Source organism: Haliotis asinina, chromosome 7, assembly GCF_037392515.1.
Source record: "Haliotis asinina isolate JCU_RB_2024 chromosome 7, JCU_Hal_asi_v2, whole genome shotgun sequence".
In the NCBI taxonomy this organism is placed as follows: domain Eukaryota; kingdom Metazoa; phylum Mollusca; class Gastropoda; order Lepetellida; family Haliotidae; genus Haliotis; species Haliotis asinina.
In genome coordinates, this window is record NC_090286.1 from 26,621,645 (window position 1) to 26,644,009 (window position 22,365).

Here is a 22,365-nt window from a genome sequence, read left to right on the forward strand (position 1 = left end):
CTTGTATAACGAAACAGTACCACAATTAATAAAAGTTTCGACAGAATCACTGTCTCATAATAAATGTATAAGCATCAAATTGTCACAGAACAACAATGTACATAAAATGATATTTTATTCTTCTCTAAATACACAGTATTTTACAAATATAAAACAACGCACTCAGACAATCTCTCTACATTCACACTAACGGGAACATACACAGTGTAGTGACAAATCAATAAAAATAAGTATTTGTAGTGCAACATTTGCTGACGACCGCATGTAATAAGCATAAGCTGTAGATTACTCAACATGTCCCGGTAGCTATTGTCATTTCAGTTTTATGTACCAGTCCGTATTTTCACACCGACAGTCCGTGGCTCACAAGTTGGTGCTCAAGTCTGAATTATCTCCCTTGTCGCTGTTACAGGAATCTGAAGAACTGCCCTTTCTGTCAATGAAAAAAACAAATTTAATCTCGTATTGGTATTGCATTAATTTTAGTATATGCCATCAATATCTGGTTCATTTGGTTCATGAAATTGATGACTTCGTCCCTAGTTCCATGAACATTGCGTCCCTTAGAAGTGTTCGATTCCCCTGATCATTGGTTAAAATCCCAGATATCCTTTGATTTTGATCCTTGGTATCTTAATATTCATTCCTTGGTCGTGAGTTTCTGACAAAGAGGTAAACTGCTGCTTCTTGGTTAACTTTGGCACCCTTCAACATCAACCAGATGTACATCATCATCTATTAGATTTCAGTCGGAAAACAAGATATAGCACATGCTTTATTTGTGAGTACACTTTATCGATAAAGTACAGATTCCAGAACTTTTGTTGGGTTGAGTCCTATCGGGGATTCGAACCCGCACTCTCAGAGTCAGGCACCTAATCGGAACGGGAAGCAAGATGTCATTTAAGCGGTATTTTGAGATTTAAATAAATAAACCCGACAATAACACGCTTTCAAGTAGCATTAAATCAATTGCTTGCCTGTTGACATTTGGTCTTTGCCATGGCTTAAATTGACGCTTGGGCCCTCGCACCTGTTTGATCGAGGTGTTTCGGTGTGCTAGTAGTGTTTTTGCGGTTGCCCCTGGGGGAATCGAGCCCCAGGTGTACCCACGAGGCTACGCCAATGTCCACCTCTATTTAAGTGGGTGAGGGAGTTGGTCGCTCTTCAGCAATATTCAATTAATATTACAGTCAGAAATAGCAGAAATGGCCACAATACACTTTTTGAGTCCGGAATGTGAAAACATCAAAGTTGGCTTTGTAAATAATTATATTGTTAATGGACGTATTAATGCTGATACACACCGAATGCCACATTTGTTTTAAATGTGGGAATGGAATAAAGATTCTTTTGAAGAAAAACATCTACACGTAGTGATACGTCACGATTTCTCTTATTACATCTGCTTCAACATTTTTGCGTCAATAAAATGGCCGCATTTTCATTTCATTTACAACAACGAATTCATTTAAATCACACTAATATCAGTGAACTGAAACATGATAACGTCAGCTAACTTAAACATTTACCGTGTCTGGTTGTCCGCTTCCAAAGATATACTATTGTCAGCATCCTTTACTTCATCTTTGTGGGTTTCAGCACTTTTGACTTCCTCCTTCGACGTCGAAGCCCCTTGGGTTGGTTCCAGTTCCGTTTTAATTTCTATCGATGGCGTTGTAGTCTTTGTGTCAACCTCATTGTCCTCATTATCCGTTTGTGGTTCAACGTCAACGGCCTTCTCTCTCACGTCAGCATCGCTGGATTCCTTACCATTTTCCTTTGGTTTCTGATCCTTCTTCTTGTCGGCAGATTTAGTCTTTCCTTGCTCCTCGTCGTCGACGTATGCGGGGTTCATGCAGCCATGGAGGCCGGCTTGGGGGCGCCTCTGAAGCGTTGAGGCCTCGGTATCTACCCATCCGTTTCCGTTGCTTTTCTCATTGTCGACAATGAAGGAAGTTATTCGTATGTTTCCGTCATCTTTTCCAACTTCAACCTCATCACACATTGATGCGGATGACGTATTTCCACCATAGCTTCCAGCCCTTTGTCTGCAATAAACATGTTAGTGGTTTATCTAAAATTAATGAAATCATACTGAAAACAAGGCACATCATAAATATTCTGAAGTATGAGAACACAAATAGTCGCTTCAAATAAAATTTTCAGTGGTAATAAAAAAGACCCAAAACATTCCATTGGGTGTTAACGTGGTGGTACAACTGATTTGAAAAGATATAATGTGCACAAAGAATGACCCGTCTGAAAAACATTTGGATACCAATTCATCTGTCATTTCTTCTCACCAGAACTTCTCGTAGACGTGGACAATCTCAAGTCAATAGGACAACACTGTTAGGAAATGCTTTTATGTTTATGTAGTTCCACTTCTCCAAATACATTCATATGTGTGTAGAAATGTTCCACAAGATGAATTTGATGTTACACTGACTCCGGTCTTGAGTTCAGTGGTTGGTTCTATCGCATATTCAGTTGGATCGTTAGATAGAAGTTGGAGAAAAGCAGATATTCGACAAGCAGATGAGAGTAATGGATATTCCACCATATTGCAAGTGACGTGTTTGTTTTGAAAGAACATTTTTAAAGAACATCAAGACTGGAACTATTTTGGAGTCCTGGAAAATTTGATCAATGTATTTGAAAGCCATGAGGATGGCTAAAATCAATCTTATTACTGAGGTTTACTCCTCTGTTGATGTTTCGGGCCGTTTCACCCAGAGTAGTTTCACCTGGGGCATTTCACCCATGTTGTTTCATCCCAGTTCCAAACCAGCGATTCATGCCATACTAAGGCTTGTTTCACTCCAAATCAAGGGTTGTTGCACCCAACTAATTCAGTATACATATAAAATTTTATTAATGCTTAAGTCTGTTTATTACTGCAATGCTTTTACAGCAATCAGGTAAGTGTTCTTATTATCTATATTGAGACGGCACATGACTTCAGCATGTATCTCACATACTTTCATTTCATCATGCTTAAAACTTAAATGAGCATTTAAATAAATGAGTTAGACATTACATTTCTGCACAGATGACTGCATGTTTTAAGATCTGTCTCAGCTGCCCCTGTCTGTCTGTCTTCATGTTAGCACACGGAGCCCTTATAGACCCATCCTTTGTATACGTAATACCCATTAATAAATAATGTATGATTCATACTTCTTAAATATCCAATACGTACATGTAGTCTGTAAATCATTATTCTATGGAGTATTTACGCTATAGTGTCACTAGGATTTCACCCGGATTTCACCCGATAAAAAAGCCAGTATGAACTGATACAACATTCAAACAATCTGAATATGATGTTTTGACACTATACATAAATGAATAACAGATAGGAACAATGTTATAGTTGATAATAACAACGTTTATTATGTGCTAGCGTGAAACAACCTTTAAATGGGGTGACACAACCCGGGTGAAACAGTCTGGGGTCAAACTGCTGGGGTGAACGTGTTTGGGGTGAAATAACCCGACTCCAGAATTACACAGCGATGTTGACAAAGTTGGACACGCGTCACGAAAATGCGTCAAGGTGTTATTGGTTTTCACGCAGTACCCTTTGGCACCATTTTGAGATGTTCGAGTACACGTTAAATACTCTTTTCCGTGTCATCATTAAACATACAGTTCACGAATAGTTACAAATTTGACATTTGGGACAAGGTAGTGTGGAATATTACTCGTTATGACATATGTAACATACAGATGTTTAGTTTCATTTAAACCATGCCTAAGTAAAATAGACATAACGTACTATTTTGACAGTCTAGTTAAGAAAATCTCAACAAATATGCATGTTGTCTAAATGGGCAGAGGCAGAGAAAATACATTACTGTTATCTTAAATATAATATGAACCTGAAAGCAAAGTTGGCTAAGTGGAAAGGATCAGCATATAAAAAATATAGAATTGAGCCAAAGGTGGAGACAATATCATAAAAAATATATATACACATTTTATTTGAAAAAAATAAGTAACTGACCAGTAATTAAAAGTAATTGTACACGCGGCAGACTAACACATTTCTATATGCGAAATGAATGTAAAAATACCACTGCTTTTCCAAGGAAAAAGGTGCGATTTTGAATGGAAAAGTTAACATGTATATAACGAACAGTTCAGTAAATCCCTACAGAAAAAGCGCTGCGGTACAGGGACAAGTCAAGAAAAACTACCACCGTTAATTTACTTACATTCATTCTGCTAATAATACACATGCTGCGCTTATTCTTCTTGGTTTCATTTTTGGGTTATCATTTCACCCAAACAGACTATGTGGTATTTGTTTCAAAACACACGAACAGACAAGGAATAACAAACAAGAATGAAAAAAATTGTTTGAACATATGTTCTCCACTGTAAAATCAGTCCAGTCGACCTTGATGCTGACATTTAACCAAACAGTCCTGTTGTATGTTATTTCCCAAAACAAATGTATGGGCATTTGATGTTTCATGTAAAGATTATTTCTGGAATCTTCCAATTTGACATTTAAGAAACGGTTCTGCTCTAAAATTTGACAAAGGGCAGTCGTCAGTTGCAAATATGTTCCCCTCAGCTATCTGCTTGAGCACAAACATCAAATATTTTATAGTATCATTTAACGCCATTCTTTTCCACGTAAACCGTGAAAGTAATTAAGAAAACATGTACATGTCTTGCGTAGCAAGAAGGTGATATGTGCAGTAGAAGCTATTTATCGATGGCCAAGTTTTCAAATATTGAATCAGAGGGAAGGAAGATTGGTGTACGTGTAAAGCGTCTCTCATGGACTCCAAATAGTCAAATATGGCGTGTTGATCCCCGGTGTTTGTTCAGAATCACCTAAGCCCCGTCCTTAAGACCATCACATGTGGCATTCCCTCACGGATCCTTGGCTCCGGCCTTGCAAGTCGTTCAAACCGATATTACATCTTTGTTCGGACAACGGCCCGTGTTGCAGTGTTGACTCTGGTCGACAGCGATACGACATGAGCCACTTCCTAGACTTTTTATGCAAGAGAATGCAGGGAATCTTCTTTTTGTAACGTTCTCGTTGACGACACTTTCTCTACCTTGTACTAGAGGTAGTGGGAAATAGTCCATAGAAGCGTGCTATGGCTACGTTGAACCGAATAAATGCCGCATGATGATGTTGTGATACACTTTAGCAAGATTATAGCATTAAAGAATCGTGTTAGGTATTTTATCTGTGCGGAGAGTATGAACTTTGCTGTAAACGAATTGTGTTGTGGATATCCTGAAGCACGTCAGTAGCTCTAACGTATACGGGATTAGGTTTTAAGGTTAACATAATAAGTCTCTATATGCAAATTTGCTTTGAATGTGTCATTGTGAATAAGGGCGTTTGTGGTGACTGTTTAGTTATATAGTATTGTAGTACAGAAGACAGTGATTGACAGCATGAGTGTTACATTAATAGCAATATGACCTTACATATAGGCCATAAGAAAAGAATGGGACATTTAAAGTCTGTTTCTGTGAAGATATCTCAGCTGTTCATAAAATCAGTAATTTGTTAGTACCGATTGTTTTTACGCAATCCTAGTATTTTAGATTGACGCACTACTGCTTTTATCATATGACTGTTTTTGGTACTGAAACGCGTCTCATGCACAGTTGAAGCATCATTAGTACAATGTGATTGTATTATACGTCTTTACGTGTTATTGTATAAGAAACCTTTTAAAAGTACAAAAAGCTGGGAAATGGTTTATGCTCAAATGTTTGATGTCTTTGCACACTAAAATGTCACTAACATTGTCGGCTGGTTACAAATGATAGCCGCTCAAATATGTTTTCTAATGCAACACGCTGTTACGCGTCAGGTACTGGCTATTTTGAACTGACATGTTCCTGGACGTCCTTGCAAATGCAAAATGCTATCATTGGCAATGGAAATGTTCCTTGTTCACTTGTAAAAACCGCTTGTAAATGCGTGACCTTTTAGGCTAGAAATGCATAAAGCATTATTCGTCAAGGCATATACTGTGAATTATAGCATTTGTTTTTATATGTACATAGGTGTTTAGTAATAACCATTGAGAACTGTTATATTTACGGCCTAAATTGACATGGTACTGTTCCATTCACAGCAGTAAGTTTGACGCACTCATTTCAGACTAGAATAATGGCGTGTGCCCATATGATGGGAAAACACCGAACATGAATATGAAAATCAAGAAAGAATTTATCCAACATGTGCATAATCCGCGCCATGTCAATATCAATGTTGATCAAGAAGCAATTAAGGCAACATTTGCGTACCATATACCTATTATTTTGTCTGTTAAAATACTTACTTATTTCTCTCTTTCACCAGCGAGTATATGACCATTGCAAAGAAGACCACAATGAGCAGAATGACCACCACGATGACCCCGATTAACCACTCGGGTAGCCTCGACTCCTCCCCTCCTTCTGCGCCACCAGGGCCGTGCTGAAGACGACAGAACACATTGAAGAGACAACGGAAAACACTGATAGAAGCAGCTAACAGAACAGAAAGTACACAGCAAAAGATCCACATAAGGCTTGAAAATGGAGTCAAAACAACAAATGGGTTGGAACATTCACACTCAGACCTGCGTGTATGCAGATGTCAGAGGAAGGCGATATGTAGATATACCTAACGTCGCACTAAAAGGAGAGGCTAACGGAACACAGGGTTTGGTACAGCTAACGGAAGACATGGATGAGAAGCTGATTAACAATGATAGAAAGGGCTTACGAAAGGCACTCATAGGAAGCCCCAGAGGGAAACATAACATGAGGAGGTGAGGGATTGCTAAGGGATACATAAATGTGAGGAGCTGACAAAACGGATCGATGGAAAGGGTAACCAGGAAAAATGACAGGATGAATGCAAAAATATGGACAGGCAGGACTAATGGAATTCATTACTTAGAAGTGATGACTATGAAATTGCTACAGTTTACATTTACGTGCATACCTTAATGTGTTCGAGAGGCAACAGGCCAGGTCTCTCAGTTATGTAATACTGATAAAAATCACATATTTTGTCATAAAATAGTATTAGCAATTATTCAGGAGGTAAACATCAATTGTTCCAATATCTGCTTCTGCGACAAATATGAATATGAATCTCTTAAAGTAAATGCAAATTCATAGCATTATTTTGTCCTTTCAAAATCACACACCTGTTTTGAAAACATTCCAAACAATTTCAAGTGGGAAACTACAGAAGCTACCACCATGCCTTCTCCTCAAATGCAACCCAAGAGGACCAACATTCTTGATTTCTGATTTTCTGGCTAAAATTCTTCGAACCAGTGTGAATGCGTCATAATGATCAAAGGGATGATTCATGCAAGTGACAAAACACAAGGCCGCGCTTGTTATTTCAGCAGACAGATTATATTGTCTTGAAAATCAAATCTTTAGAACAACAACAGTTGTTTATTCCCACCGGTGAGAAATGCAGTTATTGATTGTAGCATGTCAGGGGTCTTATGTCACCTTGCCACTTACAAGGGTCAAAGAGCACGAACTCAACACATGATGGTTGAAAATGACGAAATGCGAAATGTCGTGGTGAAAATGGCGAAGTCAAGCAAAATGTATATCTCACGAGTGTGTTGAAGTGTTCAGAATAAAAAAAACAGAAGAGGGATTTTAGAATGGAAGGTTCTATAAAAGTACTTGTTTAGAATCACTAGAAACACATAAAATGCATAGTTTCATTTACTTATTTACTTATTTGCAGATGAAACACAAACATGAACGACAAATCTATACTTAAGAGTATAGAGATTATTACATTTTCGGACGATTGACGAAGGCAAATATACACTGTATGGCGCTCCTATAAGTCTATCAAGTACTCTACTAAATTGATCTATACATTGGACTGCCACAAAATGCTACCAACTGCCCCTATTTATCTAGTGTGTAGTATGGTGATCTACCTTCAAATATTGGCGATCTGAAGGCCCGTTTTGATATTATATTGGTGTTTAGAGTACTGTATTTTTATGGTTACGATCTAGTTTAAAATAGAACTTCTGTGATATCTAGTGAATTTACTGTCTTTCCTTAACAATACATATCTTTTTTAGTCATGTCATGCTTGAAATATTGCCAATGTAACTGTCAATGCTAACTCCCTCACTATTTGTTTCGATAATAACCCACTCTATATACAACCTGCGGCAAGTTATTGTTCATTTGAGTAGAACTGCGATTTACAAATTAGACAATTCAAGAATGATGAACAAAGAAACTACTTTAAAGCAATTTCTAAAGTTATTTTTCTTAACCTATGACCTTAGCATTTGCAAGCTCTAACGTCAAATGATTGACGTTGCAGTTAACCGTTTGTGGATATGGAAGCTTAAGACATCAGACGCAATGTCATAATCAAACAATACGTCAATCTTTATCTTCATTTTCATCTAAAAAGTAAACATGCTTCAGACGTGAAACTTTGTAGACAAAATGATCGTGAAACTCTTGAAGTAGGTGCTAAACAACAAAGTCTGACCCAAAGTCTAAACGTTGTCCTCTCTGGGGGATTTTCACTTCGAGTCAAAGAATGTGGGGATCTGAATACACGTTCTGAAAGTCCCTTTAAATCCTGAATATAATCCTGGAAACCAAATGTCCTACCTGAAGATCCAGCGTCTGCAGGTCGGAGTGAAAGAGTTTCTCTAGCTCCTCATAGTCTAGGGAGTCCATTGCATAGTCTCCAGCAAGAGCTGTTCGAACAAGCACTTCCACAACCAACTGGCCACCTTCGTTTGTCAGTGAGGTGACTTCCACGTCCTCTGTCCTGAAACGCACACATCAAACTGGGACCATGACATCACTCAGTCGCAGTGACGTCACGTCAGACATATTTGACCACGTGAAGCTAGCCAAACAAAGCATGTTTGTCACTCGATCCAGAAGCTTTGCTAAATTTGTCTACGCCTATTGTTAGACCGTCAAGAGTATTTGATATTATTCATTTTTCAGATGATGACGGTGCTGCTTTATACCCCATTTTACATATGGTTCAGGGTGATTTGTACCATGATTTAGTATTTGTGGATATGTGTTCAGGCATTTTTTGACATCCTTCACGATTTGAGGGTAAATGTTAAACGGTGAACATGGCTAGTCCGTACTACCGTGAGAAGTTGCAGTGACTGTCAACCTTGCGCCCCTGTGAATGTCCTCAGCCACATTGAGAACATACTTCGACTGTCCCGCTTAAATCCCTAGACAAACACAAGCCAAGCGCCTGTCGGAAAAAGCTCACCCCAGCTTGAAACAACACCCTTTACACGTATTCAAAATTTCAACTGAACATAATGTTCATCTAATAATAATTCAAAACGTCGAATCATAATTCAATTCAAATTGATAATTTCCTGACGTTTTGTATGAATTGCATTTAAGTTTAAAAGTGCATTGCTATAAAAAAAACTTTATTGTTGTTTAAATGGATTTGCAAATATTAACGTTTGACGCTCTTGAAACCTTGAAAGGCGGTCTAGCGGATGTAATTTGTATAATCTGGGAAGTTAAGGAATGCTTGTATGTGAGTTCCTTCCCAAAGTGGGAGAAAAAGAGGCTTGACCGATCCTATTGAAAAGAGTTAGAAGAACTGCCAATACCTTTTTGCTCGTGCCAGGCACGATGTTAACATCTATTGATGGGTATTTGAAAACACGTCTAAAGCTATTCAACAAAAGACAGACATGTAAACAACATGTATATTTCAGTCACTTACATGCTTACTTCGACAAAGGAAGGTAATTACAGATGTTTATTTTGCAACCACTTTCACATTCTACAATCCTTTAGTTGACCAGGAATTGCAATTTAAGAATGAAAAAAGACGTTAAAGTTCCTTTAATGAATGGTTTCATGAAGGAAAATATAAAGATTACTGTTTAGTGTTTTGTGTCAATAAGCCGTCCGCAAATTATTGCCCTCCTTAGAGGATACGTAAGCCCCAAAGTTTCACAAAAGATTTATTTGTCCACTGTTTTACTCGTAGTATTTGTGTCATTTTAATTTGTGGCTCAATTTCCCTAAACCTGCCAGCAGCTGAAGGGATTGTGTATACCCAGCTTGGGCCCATGCAGGTAGCAGAGGCACAAGTCCCATGGTCCCTGGTATAGTGATCTACCTTCAATTGTTAGCGACCAAAAGCCCATTTTTACACTGTATTGTCTAAAATACTTTTCTTCTTTCAAAATACACGTTAGCTTGTTTTAACTCTTTTTGTGCTACTGTAGTTATTTTACAGTTTGTTTTAGTACTTATATTTATTGTGTATGTACGACGTTTCTCGTCGCTATATGGCTGACATTTTGCCGAGTTGTTAAATTTTAACTCACTCACTCACTATACGTCTTCAGCTTCAATGTCCATGAAGAAAAGACAAGAATGTTAGTGAATTTAACGCTTCCCACCTGCATACAGTCAACATAGTTATACACAAGCATCTTTTATAACAAGACAGATGTTTGTAACTATTTTTCTGCAATTCATCTAAACCTATACGCATGTCATATGAACAATGACAGATTTCTAATATTTAATCGTAAAATATGGCATTATTCTCAGTTTAGTTTATATCAAGTATTCAAACGATATTAAACTAACATATAGTGCTTCAAATGTATTTATTTTGTGTGTGGTTAAATAGAAAGGGATGATTTAGGCCGGTAGAGGATAGGTGAAAAACTTGAGTGGGAATGTGAATGTTTCATCAAAAGTGTGTGTCATAGAGACAAACTACATGTCTATAGAAACATTTGTGTAAAAGCAGTGTGGGTTTCGACATTAAGCAGAGGCAGGAACTGAAACGGACACCAGCTACTAGTTCCTATCACGAACAATTACAAATGAAGTCACTGGATAACTTGTTTTTCTATGTGTATTTCAGTAGAAAAAACAAGCATCTGATATGATATGATATGATATGATATGATATGATATGATATGATATGAGACATGAGACATGAGACATGACATGAGACATGACATGACATGACATGACATGACATGACATGACATGATATAGGATGTTTATATAGCGCACATATCCACACGCTAGTGCATGCTCAAGGCACTGAATGTCAATCTCAACAGCACTTCGTATTTTAGTCTCAACTTCCCGGGGAGTATACAACTCTTGCTGCCACTCTACCGTCAAGTCCTTGGCATGATGATTTACCGTGACTTGTTGGTAAAAAAGTTCACAGCCCCTTTTCATATTGTATTGTCATCAACATTTAAACTGTTTCAGATTTAGTTACTAGTGTTTGAAATTCATATCTATGACAATATAGTTATTTTACTGTCCTTCGTGACACTTATTTTTATAATATACCATTAATTACTATGTATAACAATTAATTGTTCTCTTCACGATATGGCTGAAATAGTGACAACAAATTTTAACTCGCTCACTTTTCCGTAAACAAAGTAACATGCTTTCGTTATTTTGTATGCAAATGTAGAGTAAGTGGTGCTTTGATGTGATTTCAATGACAAATCAGAAGTGATAAATCCTTATCCAGTTTATAAGAATAATCTCTGACTATATATCAACGTGTAGTAATCACTATCAATCAGCAAAATAGCAGATTATAATAGTTAAGTAAACAAAAAAGTATTAGTGATGAAATGTAATTATTAGTTATTTATTAGTTAATAACGTCCTAACTTGGGAATTGTTAGCGTTAATACATGGCATCAAACTATAAAAAATATTGTAATGCTAACATAACATGTTAAGTTCGATTATTATATTATCTTCATTTAACTTTATTCACTTTCAATGCATACCGAGAGATTGAAAGTTCTTAAAGTTTGGAATAAAGTGGTTTCAATATACAAATGTGCTATTTACTATTATTCTTTTCATGCCAGTGACATACATTCCACTCATCTTTTTGACCTGACTTTGACCTTTGTCACATCTTTGACTTTAAGCTCTTAAGATAATGCAAGCTTATAAGCCTGAAAAAGATTATAAGTAGTATACACAATGGCTGTTCTGGTTCACCCTATATAATCCATAATATAATAACCTATCCTTCCCTCACCCATCTTAATTTATAAACCCCATAACAGGACCACTTTTCATCTTCCATGTAAAAGTTTACGATTAGTGATAAGAAGGCGTTGTGTGGGGTTCTGGATCGTCTTATATAACCCATGATATATACAAGATCAGTTTAAAATATTGACCTCAGTGAAACAGTTTAACGTGTATCTTCTATTATGTCGTTGGTTTTTGTAATAAATGTTTGATGGGATTGTTGTATCCCTAGTTTTATATATATATTTTTCTCGTCCTCTTTTATTCCAGAATTTTTTTAATCTTTGACCTAATATCTTCTTTAATTTTATTGTATTTTTCTAGTTCACTAAGGATCAAATGAAACTCATCTTCTGAGATTTCATTATCACTGAGTGCGGTAGAAATATGATCTCCTATAGTGTTTAACTTTGCCTCAGCAAGGATTCTAATTTCATTGTGTTTCTTTGTTTTACAGTTCAATTTGCAGGTACAAACTTAAATACCATCCCAGCTGTTCCTGTAACTATATAGCTGCTAATTCAAGTCCTAACACCACAGGTGCCACTACGATTGTTGTCAACAACCCAACTCCTACGGCTCCTAATCCCATACTAGTTGTCATTGGTGTGGTATCAGCACCATCTATATGGTTTAAAGCTCTATTGTATTTTTTATGTAGGGATGCTTGAATATCACGCTCTTGTTCTAGCTGTCGTTTTATTTCACACATCTGTTTAAGACGAAACCCCTCTACACTCACCCTGACATTTCCTTCTTCCTCTAGGGCTGGATACAGCCCTATTCTGTGGGACTATAATATATAAAATATACTATTTTTAATTATCCGTCATTAAATTTTTGATTGATATATTTCAAGCTCATAAGGTTCAGATTATAGTACAGGTAAATGGGTGAAATATTAATAGGTTTGTTTTTATCTATAATACGAACCCCATCGGGGCTTATTAATGGTTCATAACCTTGCCTTATTATGATTCGACAACGTTTATTCTCATGTCTTTTAAACTAAATTATTCTCAGTCCATCTAAAAGTATTCTTGGCTCGGAAATCTCTGCAAGATATAAGTCTATAATTAATGTGGTGTTGGGTTTCATACAATAATTTGAATCTGAAAAGAAATCACGTTGGTAATCGTAAATACTGCAAATGACTAAACTGGTATTCAAGTCAACTAGAGCTAACATGTTACCAGTGTGACCTAGTATTCACAATACTTGTATAGTATTATCTTTTAAAGGATTAAAGGAAGTGAGAAGGATCCCGCTGTTAGTAATATTGGAAACGAAATCATTTTGATTAAAATAGATATAAGGGTTGGTTAGTGTTATTTTAATTAACCATTCAAGCTCTGCAAAATCTGTTAGTGGCATTCGTTCATATGCGCGGTGTTTAAAGTATAGGAGGTATGGGGTGCCTTCTTCACCAGGTAAATTGAAATGCTTTGTGTCACCTAGATCACTGAGTGTTACTTTGGAGTGATTGCTCACAATTGTTTATATAACAGTTAGAAAATAGTTTCAAATTGTGTTTCTGATAATGTCACAGGGGTTATTGTCAAACCAATAGAACTTATGCGTTCATTTATCATAATATTGATTACAGATATAGCGTCTTCCAAGTTAACGCGCATGATACGACGTTTCATATTGTCTTCCGTTTCCATGAGTTAAACGTTTTCACTAGCGATGTGCTCATCGAGTTCATTCAGTTTTCCCATATTGTTCACTAGTTCTCCGTGTACGTGTTTCAAGGCTTCGTCTAGACCGTACAGTTCCCTCATTGGAAATTCAAATCCTGGTAATAGTTTATCCCAGTGTTTACTCAACAGTTTTTCAGTACTGTCCGAAGCTTCTGTAGCACTCTGTGTTATATCAGTGGGGGTATCCCCCACAAATTCGGATCGTATGGTTTGCAGATCTTCTACAACCTTAGCTGTACCCCTTGGGGGGTATGGGGGAAACCCCCATTTTAGGTTTTGCACCACCGTAATCTTGCATGTTTAGTTTACCCCGGATAAAATTGGTACCATGGCGACTGGTTAGAGTTGATAAGGCAAATGGTTTTCTATTGCGCCTGTTAATGATGTCAATCTCCAGGTTATCCTAAAGACGTAGGATGCCCTTACTATCTATAGTAAAATTAGAATAGTCTCGACCTTGAGGCTCAACGTAGTTTATATCACTTTTTAATGCATCATAATAATCATCTACTGTTGTTTTTAACATTTATTCACTCGATGACAAACTAGTAAACGAAGTGTCTTCATCAACATCAACATCAGGAAGAGCAGTCGCTCCAAAATCATCCATCTCAAAATCGTTAATATTTTTGAAATTATATTATACTAATATAAATATATAATAATGTCATACGGTAGAAAGTTAAATCCTTTCCGAAGATTAAGGGAACCACTAGGTGTCAAAGCCGTGCGTCAGTCGGTTGCTATTACAAATAATCCCAGCAAGATAGACCAGAGCCAACTTGTGGTGAGAACGACATTATAGTTCCAGGTACCCCGGATAGGCACGATTGGCGTTTAATATCACGTTGACTTCAGAAAATGACAAACGTGAGATCGTGAATAATGTGGGTCTTGCTATAGTCAAGAACACCACCATAAAAATTAGCGGTAACAAGGTGCTTAGTATAGATTATAGCGATATATATTACTGTTACACAGACCTATGTAAAAGTTAAAGTGAACGCGACAATGGTTCGTACCCGGGAGTAGGTAACAAAACATTGAATAGGTTACGTATCGGGTACGTTTTCACGGCAGATGAGTTAGGTAAAATATTGGTTAGTGAACAATCAAGTTATGAAGCGTATAATAACAGATTTTGTATCCCACTAGACTTTGGGTTATTACTGGGCATGCGCCGTTTTACCAAGCTGCATTGGGTGACAGGTTGGAATACGAACTCACGTTCAATGATTACAGCAAAGTCGTGTATACACCAAACGGTGATGATGAGGGTAGCTATGACATATCGTTGGAGTTCGACAAGATTACTAGTCCGGATCTTGCCAGGCAGATTCGAAATCAGTACTCCGGAAAAATGACAATCTTGTACGATAGGATACTGAGACAAAGAATGATACTACTCGATAAAAGCGACATGGTATGGTTTCAATATGAACGTTCCAGAACGATCGATGAAATGTATTTTAATCATACCAGTTGAGGAATACGGTCAATTCGCAAGAGACAGCGAGAAATTTTTGAAACCAGAAATCACCAAAGTAGAGGTGACCATAGAGGGAGTGCCTAATCAGTTATTTAGCCATGGAATGAGAGCATACCAGCAGTTTACATGAGTGTTTACAAGTTTTTCACAACCAATTTAAAGGAATACCGACGTTGTTCATACTAGATGGCTGTAGCGCTAATAGAGAGATAACAAAAAAGAGAGATATGCTGTCATACCTAGCATTTTCAGGCCGACATGCACATCATAGTATCTGGGTTTTGACGCAAAACTTCAACTCGCCGTTGAAAGATTGGAGGGAGTAGACGCGATGGGTAGCATTATTTCACTGCAAGGACAGGGATTCGTTCGAGGAGTGTTTGAGAGAGAACGATGTGATGAGTAAAACAGAACGGGAACGGCAATGTTTTAGTAACTTTTAGTAATGCCCGGCCTTTATGTTTCATAAGATTTTAGTAAATGTTAGTAATGGACTGCGGCCGGCCTTTGTTTTTATAAAATAATATTTTAGTAATTTTTAGTAACGTTTTAGTAAATTTTAGTAACGTTTTAGTAAATTTGAGTAAATTCTAGAATACATGTCGGTTTTTGAAGTTCTAGTCGTATGTAACCTAACCTTTATCTCTATGTATTTAGTGTATGTTGGTTATCATTTTAGAAAAAATAATAACTAGATTACTATATCATAAAATGGAGTGTGATGAATTACTAGAACAGATGTTAGTTTCAGATGAACAAAACGACAACAAGCAGCGAGACAGACTGGTAACACTAGTCGTGGATGGTAAGGGAAAACAATATTTAGGTGACAAAATCACTTATTATCGATAATGCCTTGAGCTATATCAGTTGTGCTTTGTATCACAAATACGGTATGTATCTAGCCCCGATGACTGCAGCAATCATCACGGCAAAGCATTATAAATTTGATAAAACAGAATATAATAATAGTAATATACAAGATGGATGCTGCCCAAGAGATAACCAAAGAGGAAACACCGAAACCGAGTCCTTTGGATAGTCTCCAGGAACCAGTGACACAAGTCACCAACAAGAAGAACTAGAAAAGAGTTGAAGCTGATAGAAAAAATGCCTTAGCAAGGCATAATAAACATAACTACACGTGGAGTCCTGCGGAGTGGGGATACCCCACACCCCTGTGGATAGCCGTAGGTGGTGTAGTAGCCACTGCTACTGTTTCATTATACATGTGTTGAGGCAAACCTCACCTACCACAACCAGTTGCGGACATTCAAGGGGGTGTGAGGTCATGCGGACAGCCGACTGCAAGTACCACCATCGACCCTCATATTATGTTATGATAAAAATTATATATTTCCTCAATATATATAATGTCTGAGGGAAAAACATTCGTTAAAGGTCACATGCAACCAAAAATTCAAACATAATTGAAACAGATTTGTCACTTATTCATGACATATAATATACATTACTGCTCATAAAAGATACAAATAAAAATATCATAAGCGTACAATCGCGATTCAAAAGTGCAGTATTTTGTACTTGGGCTCACTTGCCCCGAAACGAAGCCCTCGGGAGACCGAACCCAGTCATAGCGGGTGGATGTGCACTCAAGTGTAACGACGGCTTCCGATTGGCTGTTTCATTTGCTGATATGCCGAGGGTTCATTGTGTGTACCGAAAGATGATCTGTTTGATGGGCATTTTAGAAGTATGGCGAGTCACCAGAAAGTAAGATTCTTTAAGGATAACTTCTTTTTGTGCACTTGATGCGTCGTTTCAGTATGGATTCACATACTGTTGTCAAACAACATCATATACACGAAAAGAAGTTGTTATCCATGAAGAATGTATATAGAGATGTTAGGTTTTGAAAATTCATGTTCTCTGAATTTGCGCTCGATCCAATCAAAAATAACCTCAGTAGAGATGGTAAACTACTGGGTGGCTGGAATCTGTCATTCGTCCAAGTACAAAGCAGGACTTGAAACTGACAAGAGTTTGCACCAGTTTCCGTCAGATCCAATCATCCGAACAAAATTAATGTAGTTTGTTTGCAACCCACAGACATAAAAACATGTCATGTGTATCACACCTGCCTAATTACATAATGTGGCAGAGGCGGGACTCGGGTGCACAAGTCATAAATCAATTTATTTTCTTTATGTCGTATAGTCTGATAGGTGTTAAGTTCAAATTGCATGTGGTCAATGACTGAAGCTGTGTACTAAATGTTGTCGTTAGCAGACAGGCAAGCAGACATATAGGTGTGAATAAACCAGACACTGAGCTTTCTCTGTGACAGAGACTGCTTACCACAATCAACAAGTTTTTTTACGTAACGAGTAGATTATTTACTTGTTTGTGTACACAACCTAGATTAGACTACTGCTCACGACCTCAGACTCTCGGCATGCATACTGTTTCAAGCTCCGCGAACCTATTCACTGAGCATGCGTTATGGACGCAGCGCAGCACAGATGTTGAAACCAGTTCCCCCCAGCGCTGGGGGAAATTTAGTGAAACGTTTGAACTCCGATTTCGCGGGCTTTTTTTTCATCGCATTTTTTTCAACTTAATAGGTTGAATTGGCATTTTTAATGATTTGTTTCGGTAAGTGCATACTGAAAGGTACCAGAATCTGCAAAGCTACGTTTTACGTTGCGTGTGACCTTTAACGACCTTTAACCTTTAACGATTCATAGCATTCATAGCATTTTCTGGGAGCAATTTTCTATTTTCAAAATTTGGAGGGTCAAACGCTGCTGAGGTAGAAGTGGAACGAAAACGACACGATATAACCGTAGAAAAACTACAGGCCGCATAGGCTGAATGCGCTATGAGACGAATGAAGAGACTAGATTTTATCAATACTCAATTCCAACGCGAAAATCATTCCATTAGAACTTTTAAGGACGTCGATGAAGCTATGAAAGAATACTATGTGTTAACAGGTAAACAACTAGAACCATTAGGTAATGAACCAACGATTTCTCAGTATTACACACCTTCAGAGGGGCAGAAAGATCATGAGTTGGTATTCGTGCTACAGGGGGGTAGCAGCTACAGTGTTAATCGTTAAACAATTAGACTAATTACACAAAATATTATATAAAAAATGAGGACAGCACCATATACTTGTCAGTGGGTACTTATGGGGAAAACTGATATTTGTGGTAAAGGAAGCAAAGTTGAGGTAGCTACATCTACAACAGTTAGTGCATACTTGCAGGTTTTACCTCTGACCGTGTCGTGTGGAAGAAACAACAAGTCAGCCTGGTGCACTTGATAAGGTATATGAATACCGAATTTTCTCCTAGGTATATATATTTCGGTATTGGTAACTAAACTTGCCATATAGCTTGTTTCTGTAACCAGACTTTTGTTTTTTCTTCTGAAACACGTGCGGCTTTAGATAATATTTTAATAGCGTCTGCTCCTTTCCAATATCCTCTCTACCTCATTCATCTCAATTTGCTGATTTGGTAAAATTATACGATAAAGGTAAACCAATTATTATAAATGGTAAAATATCTGGTTATTATCCATTAAGGGAAAATGACAAAGACCCTGATCAGAATAATATTCATAGACTTCTTGTTAAAGAATCAAAATATTCAGGGGTGGTTGATGTTAGCTCTTTATGTATTAATACTACTGGTACTTTACTTGGCGTTAAGTTACAAACTGCGATTCTAGAAAAGGGTGAAGATAAACATAAAGATAATTCAGATGAATTACTAAATGATGTAACAGAAGAGAAGGAGGAGTCACTGATAATGAATATATAAATTGATCTTATATATATTATGAGTTATACACGACGATCCAGAACCCCACATTGAGCCTTTTTATCACTAATCATAAACTTTTATATGATTAGTTGAAAAGTGGTCCTGTTATGGGGTTTATAAATTAAGATGGGTGAGGGAAGGATAGGCTATTATATTATGGATTATATAGGTTGAGCCAGAACACTATCACTAATCATAAACTTTTACATGGAAGATGAAAAGTGGTCCTGTTATGGGATTTATAAATTAAGATGGGTGAGGGAAGGATAGGTTATTATATTATGGATTATATAGGGTGAACCAGAACACTATCACTAATCATAAACTTTTACATGGAAGATGAAAAGTGGTCCTGTTATGGGATTTATAAATTAAGATGGGTGAGGGAAGGATAGGCTATTATATTATGGATTATATAGGTTGAGCCAGAACACTATCACTAATCATAAACTTTTACATGGAAGATGAAAAGTGGTCCTGTTATGGGATTTATAAATTAAGATGGGTGAGGGAAGGATAGGCTATTATATTATGGATTATATAGGTTGAGCCAGAACAACCATTGTGTATACTACTTTATATTTCACAAAAAGTGATGCTTTCATTTAACAATCGTTTATTAATGACATAATTAAAAGTGCATATGTTGTCGTGTCCTTGTGGGATGCTTTAAATGCCATGGACCGCTTTGTAAATATGTTGAAGCCAGGAGAATGTTTGTTATGAATGGATGCTGCGAAAAAAAAGTTAAAAAAAGCTGAACAAATAACGTCCAAATAGAATAGCATGCGCAAAACAGCTGAACGAACAAGATCAACTCTTTATACAGCAGTACCATGGTGTGTATTTATTGGCATACTTTTAATGTATCCTTGACGTGAACCAGAGGAACAAAGATTTCAGTGTTCTTCGGACAGTTCAACATCGGAGCCATGTGCATATCAGTGTAACAAGGCATAGTATCAATCAAGAAGCTATGTTCATTATCATCTACTTTCAGGTCAACTGTTTGACAAAGAAGAAAGAAGAATCCAAATGAGACCATACAATTGTCTGTTAAGGCACGTAATGACATTATCCTTGAAAGAATGTGAGGACATTATCCTTGAAAGAATGTGAGGACATTATCCTTGAAAGAATGTAATGACATTATCCTTGAAAGAATGTGAGGACATTATCCTTGAAAGAATGTGAGGACATTATCCTTGAAAGAATGTGAGGACATTATCCTTGAAAGAATGTAATGACATTATCCTTGAAAGAATGTGAGGACATTATCCTTGAAAGAATGTAATGACATTATCCTTGAAAGAATGTGAGGACATTATCCTTGAAAGAATGTGAGGACATTATCCTTGAAAGAATGTGAGGACATTATCCTTGAAAGAATGTAATGACATTATCCTTGAAAGAATGTGAGGACATTATCCTTGAAAGAATGTGAGGACATTATCCTTGAAAGAATGTAATGACATTATCCTTGAAAGAATGTGAGGACATTATCCTTGAAATAATCTCAAAGTGACACGTTTCATATATTATTAAAATAGTGTTTTTCTTTCTCAGGTTTTGTATTGAACCTTATGTTATTGAAGAACAGTTATAAATAGATATGTTTAATTTTTTAAGGGGAAATTTGGAAATAGGATCCTGTAGATAAAAGATACTTCCATAATGTATTAGGCTTGCACTGCAACGGTCTACTGCAAAACAGTTTAGTGATGTTGATGATGCACCCTGCTTTTGTTTGTTAGGCCGTTTTCTTTTGTTATGTATGATGGCAGTCCGTACTTATTCGAATCTGGATTTTACAAACACGTGATTGATGTTATCACCGTCACTGCAACCACAGCTTGCTGTCGGCTAACTTTAACCTGGATTTTCTTCAAGATTATCATTAGTGAAAACGTGTTTATACATATATCTGTCAATATTCTCTGCAAACAGAAAGCAGGAAAACCTATTTCTAGTGTTTCTTACCTGACAGGTTTGTCGCTGTCTTTGCAGGATGGGTTTTCTTGACATCTTTCGTTAACTACCCTTGTTAATTCAGTTCGAAACTGTGTTAGTCGGGATTCAAACTGTAGGATAAAATATGAAATACATTATTTTGTAAGCTTAGGAAACGTAAATCGATGGCAGATGATAGCGAGTGAATGTTTTGTTGTGTGTATGGATTTGTTAAATGCCTCTACAGATATCTTACTTATGACACAGTTTGTGATCCTATGACAATGACAAATCTTTATTAGACCTAGGGAAATTCTTTGGACAGCGATCACATAAGTAAATATGAAAAATGGCGGAGGGGTTAAGATAACACAAGACAACATAACAGACGGGAATTGTGTCAAGAAATGCTAAAATGAAAAACAAAATCGTTGACATGTACCGTTTTTTCATCAGGTGTTCATCACACCGTTTAAGTCATTGCAACATAAATAACTACATAACTTTACATGTGTGTGATCCTAGTTTTATGCTGATCTATCTCGTCTTTGAAGGGCATTTAGAAGTGAAATACATAAGAATGAAGATTTTTATGGATATCAACGTCTTTATTATGACAACACAACTTTTCGGAGTTAATGCTTACTCCTTCATCAAGTGGAGTAAGCATTAACTCCGAAACGTTGTGTTCTCATAATAAAGGAGTTGATATCCATAAAAATCTTCATCCTGATCTATCTCGTATAAAGAGTTAGAAGTTATGACAAATTTGCATTATACCCGCATGCATCCATCCTTACCTGAGTCCCTCTTGTGGTGATCTACCTTCGATTGTTGGCAATCTATAGTCTATTTTTATGTTGTATTGTCGTGTATAGTTAAAATATTTAGAATGAATTGTTAGTTTTAAATGGATATCTGTGACACTAGTAGTTTCACGGTTCTTCGTCAACACTTTTCTCATTCTTTTGTTGATAGAATCATTTATTGTTCTCATCACGATATGGCTGAAATATTGCCGATCTGAAGGTAAATTTGAACTCACTAAATTTGAACTCACTCCTTACCTGCTTTTTCTCCACTCCGGAGAGTCTGAAGATGAGGACATCTTTACGTGGTACTTGGTCCAGCTTGTAGTTATCCTCAATCTTTTCCCCACTTGGTGTTGTGGCATGTTCTACGAAAACATTTAAAATAATGTCATTACTTACCATGGCTTCTATATAGCATATACAGCTTCACACCACGAGGCGGTTTGATAGCTAATCGTTAAAGCGTTCGCTCGTCATGCCAGGGGTCCGGGTCCATTCCCTATATGGGTACAAGCCTGAAAGC

At 37.0% G+C, this 22,365-nt stretch overlaps 1 protein-coding gene across 1 annotated transcript in view; it reads right to left on the reverse strand.

Moving 5' to 3' along the window:
• Positions 1 to 322: 322 nt before the first annotated feature.
• LOC137292199 (uncharacterized) overlaps positions 323 to 22,365 on the reverse strand; it is a 32,983-nt gene continuing 10,940 nt past the window's right edge. The window contains exons 7-12 of the mRNA XM_067823764.1: positions 22,098 to 22,207; positions 21,061 to 21,161; positions 8,659 to 8,821; positions 6,333 to 6,469; positions 1,533 to 2,051; positions 323 to 433 (exon numbers count right to left, since the gene is read on the reverse strand). Of these exons, the coding sequence (XP_067679865.1) occupies positions 364 to 433; positions 1,533 to 2,051; positions 6,333 to 6,469; positions 8,659 to 8,821; positions 21,061 to 21,161; positions 22,098 to 22,207 (1,100 nt within the window). The 3' untranslated portion in view covers positions 323 to 363. The remainder of the gene's footprint in view (positions 434 to 1,532; positions 2,052 to 6,332; positions 6,470 to 8,658; positions 8,822 to 21,060; positions 21,162 to 22,097; positions 22,208 to 22,365) is intronic.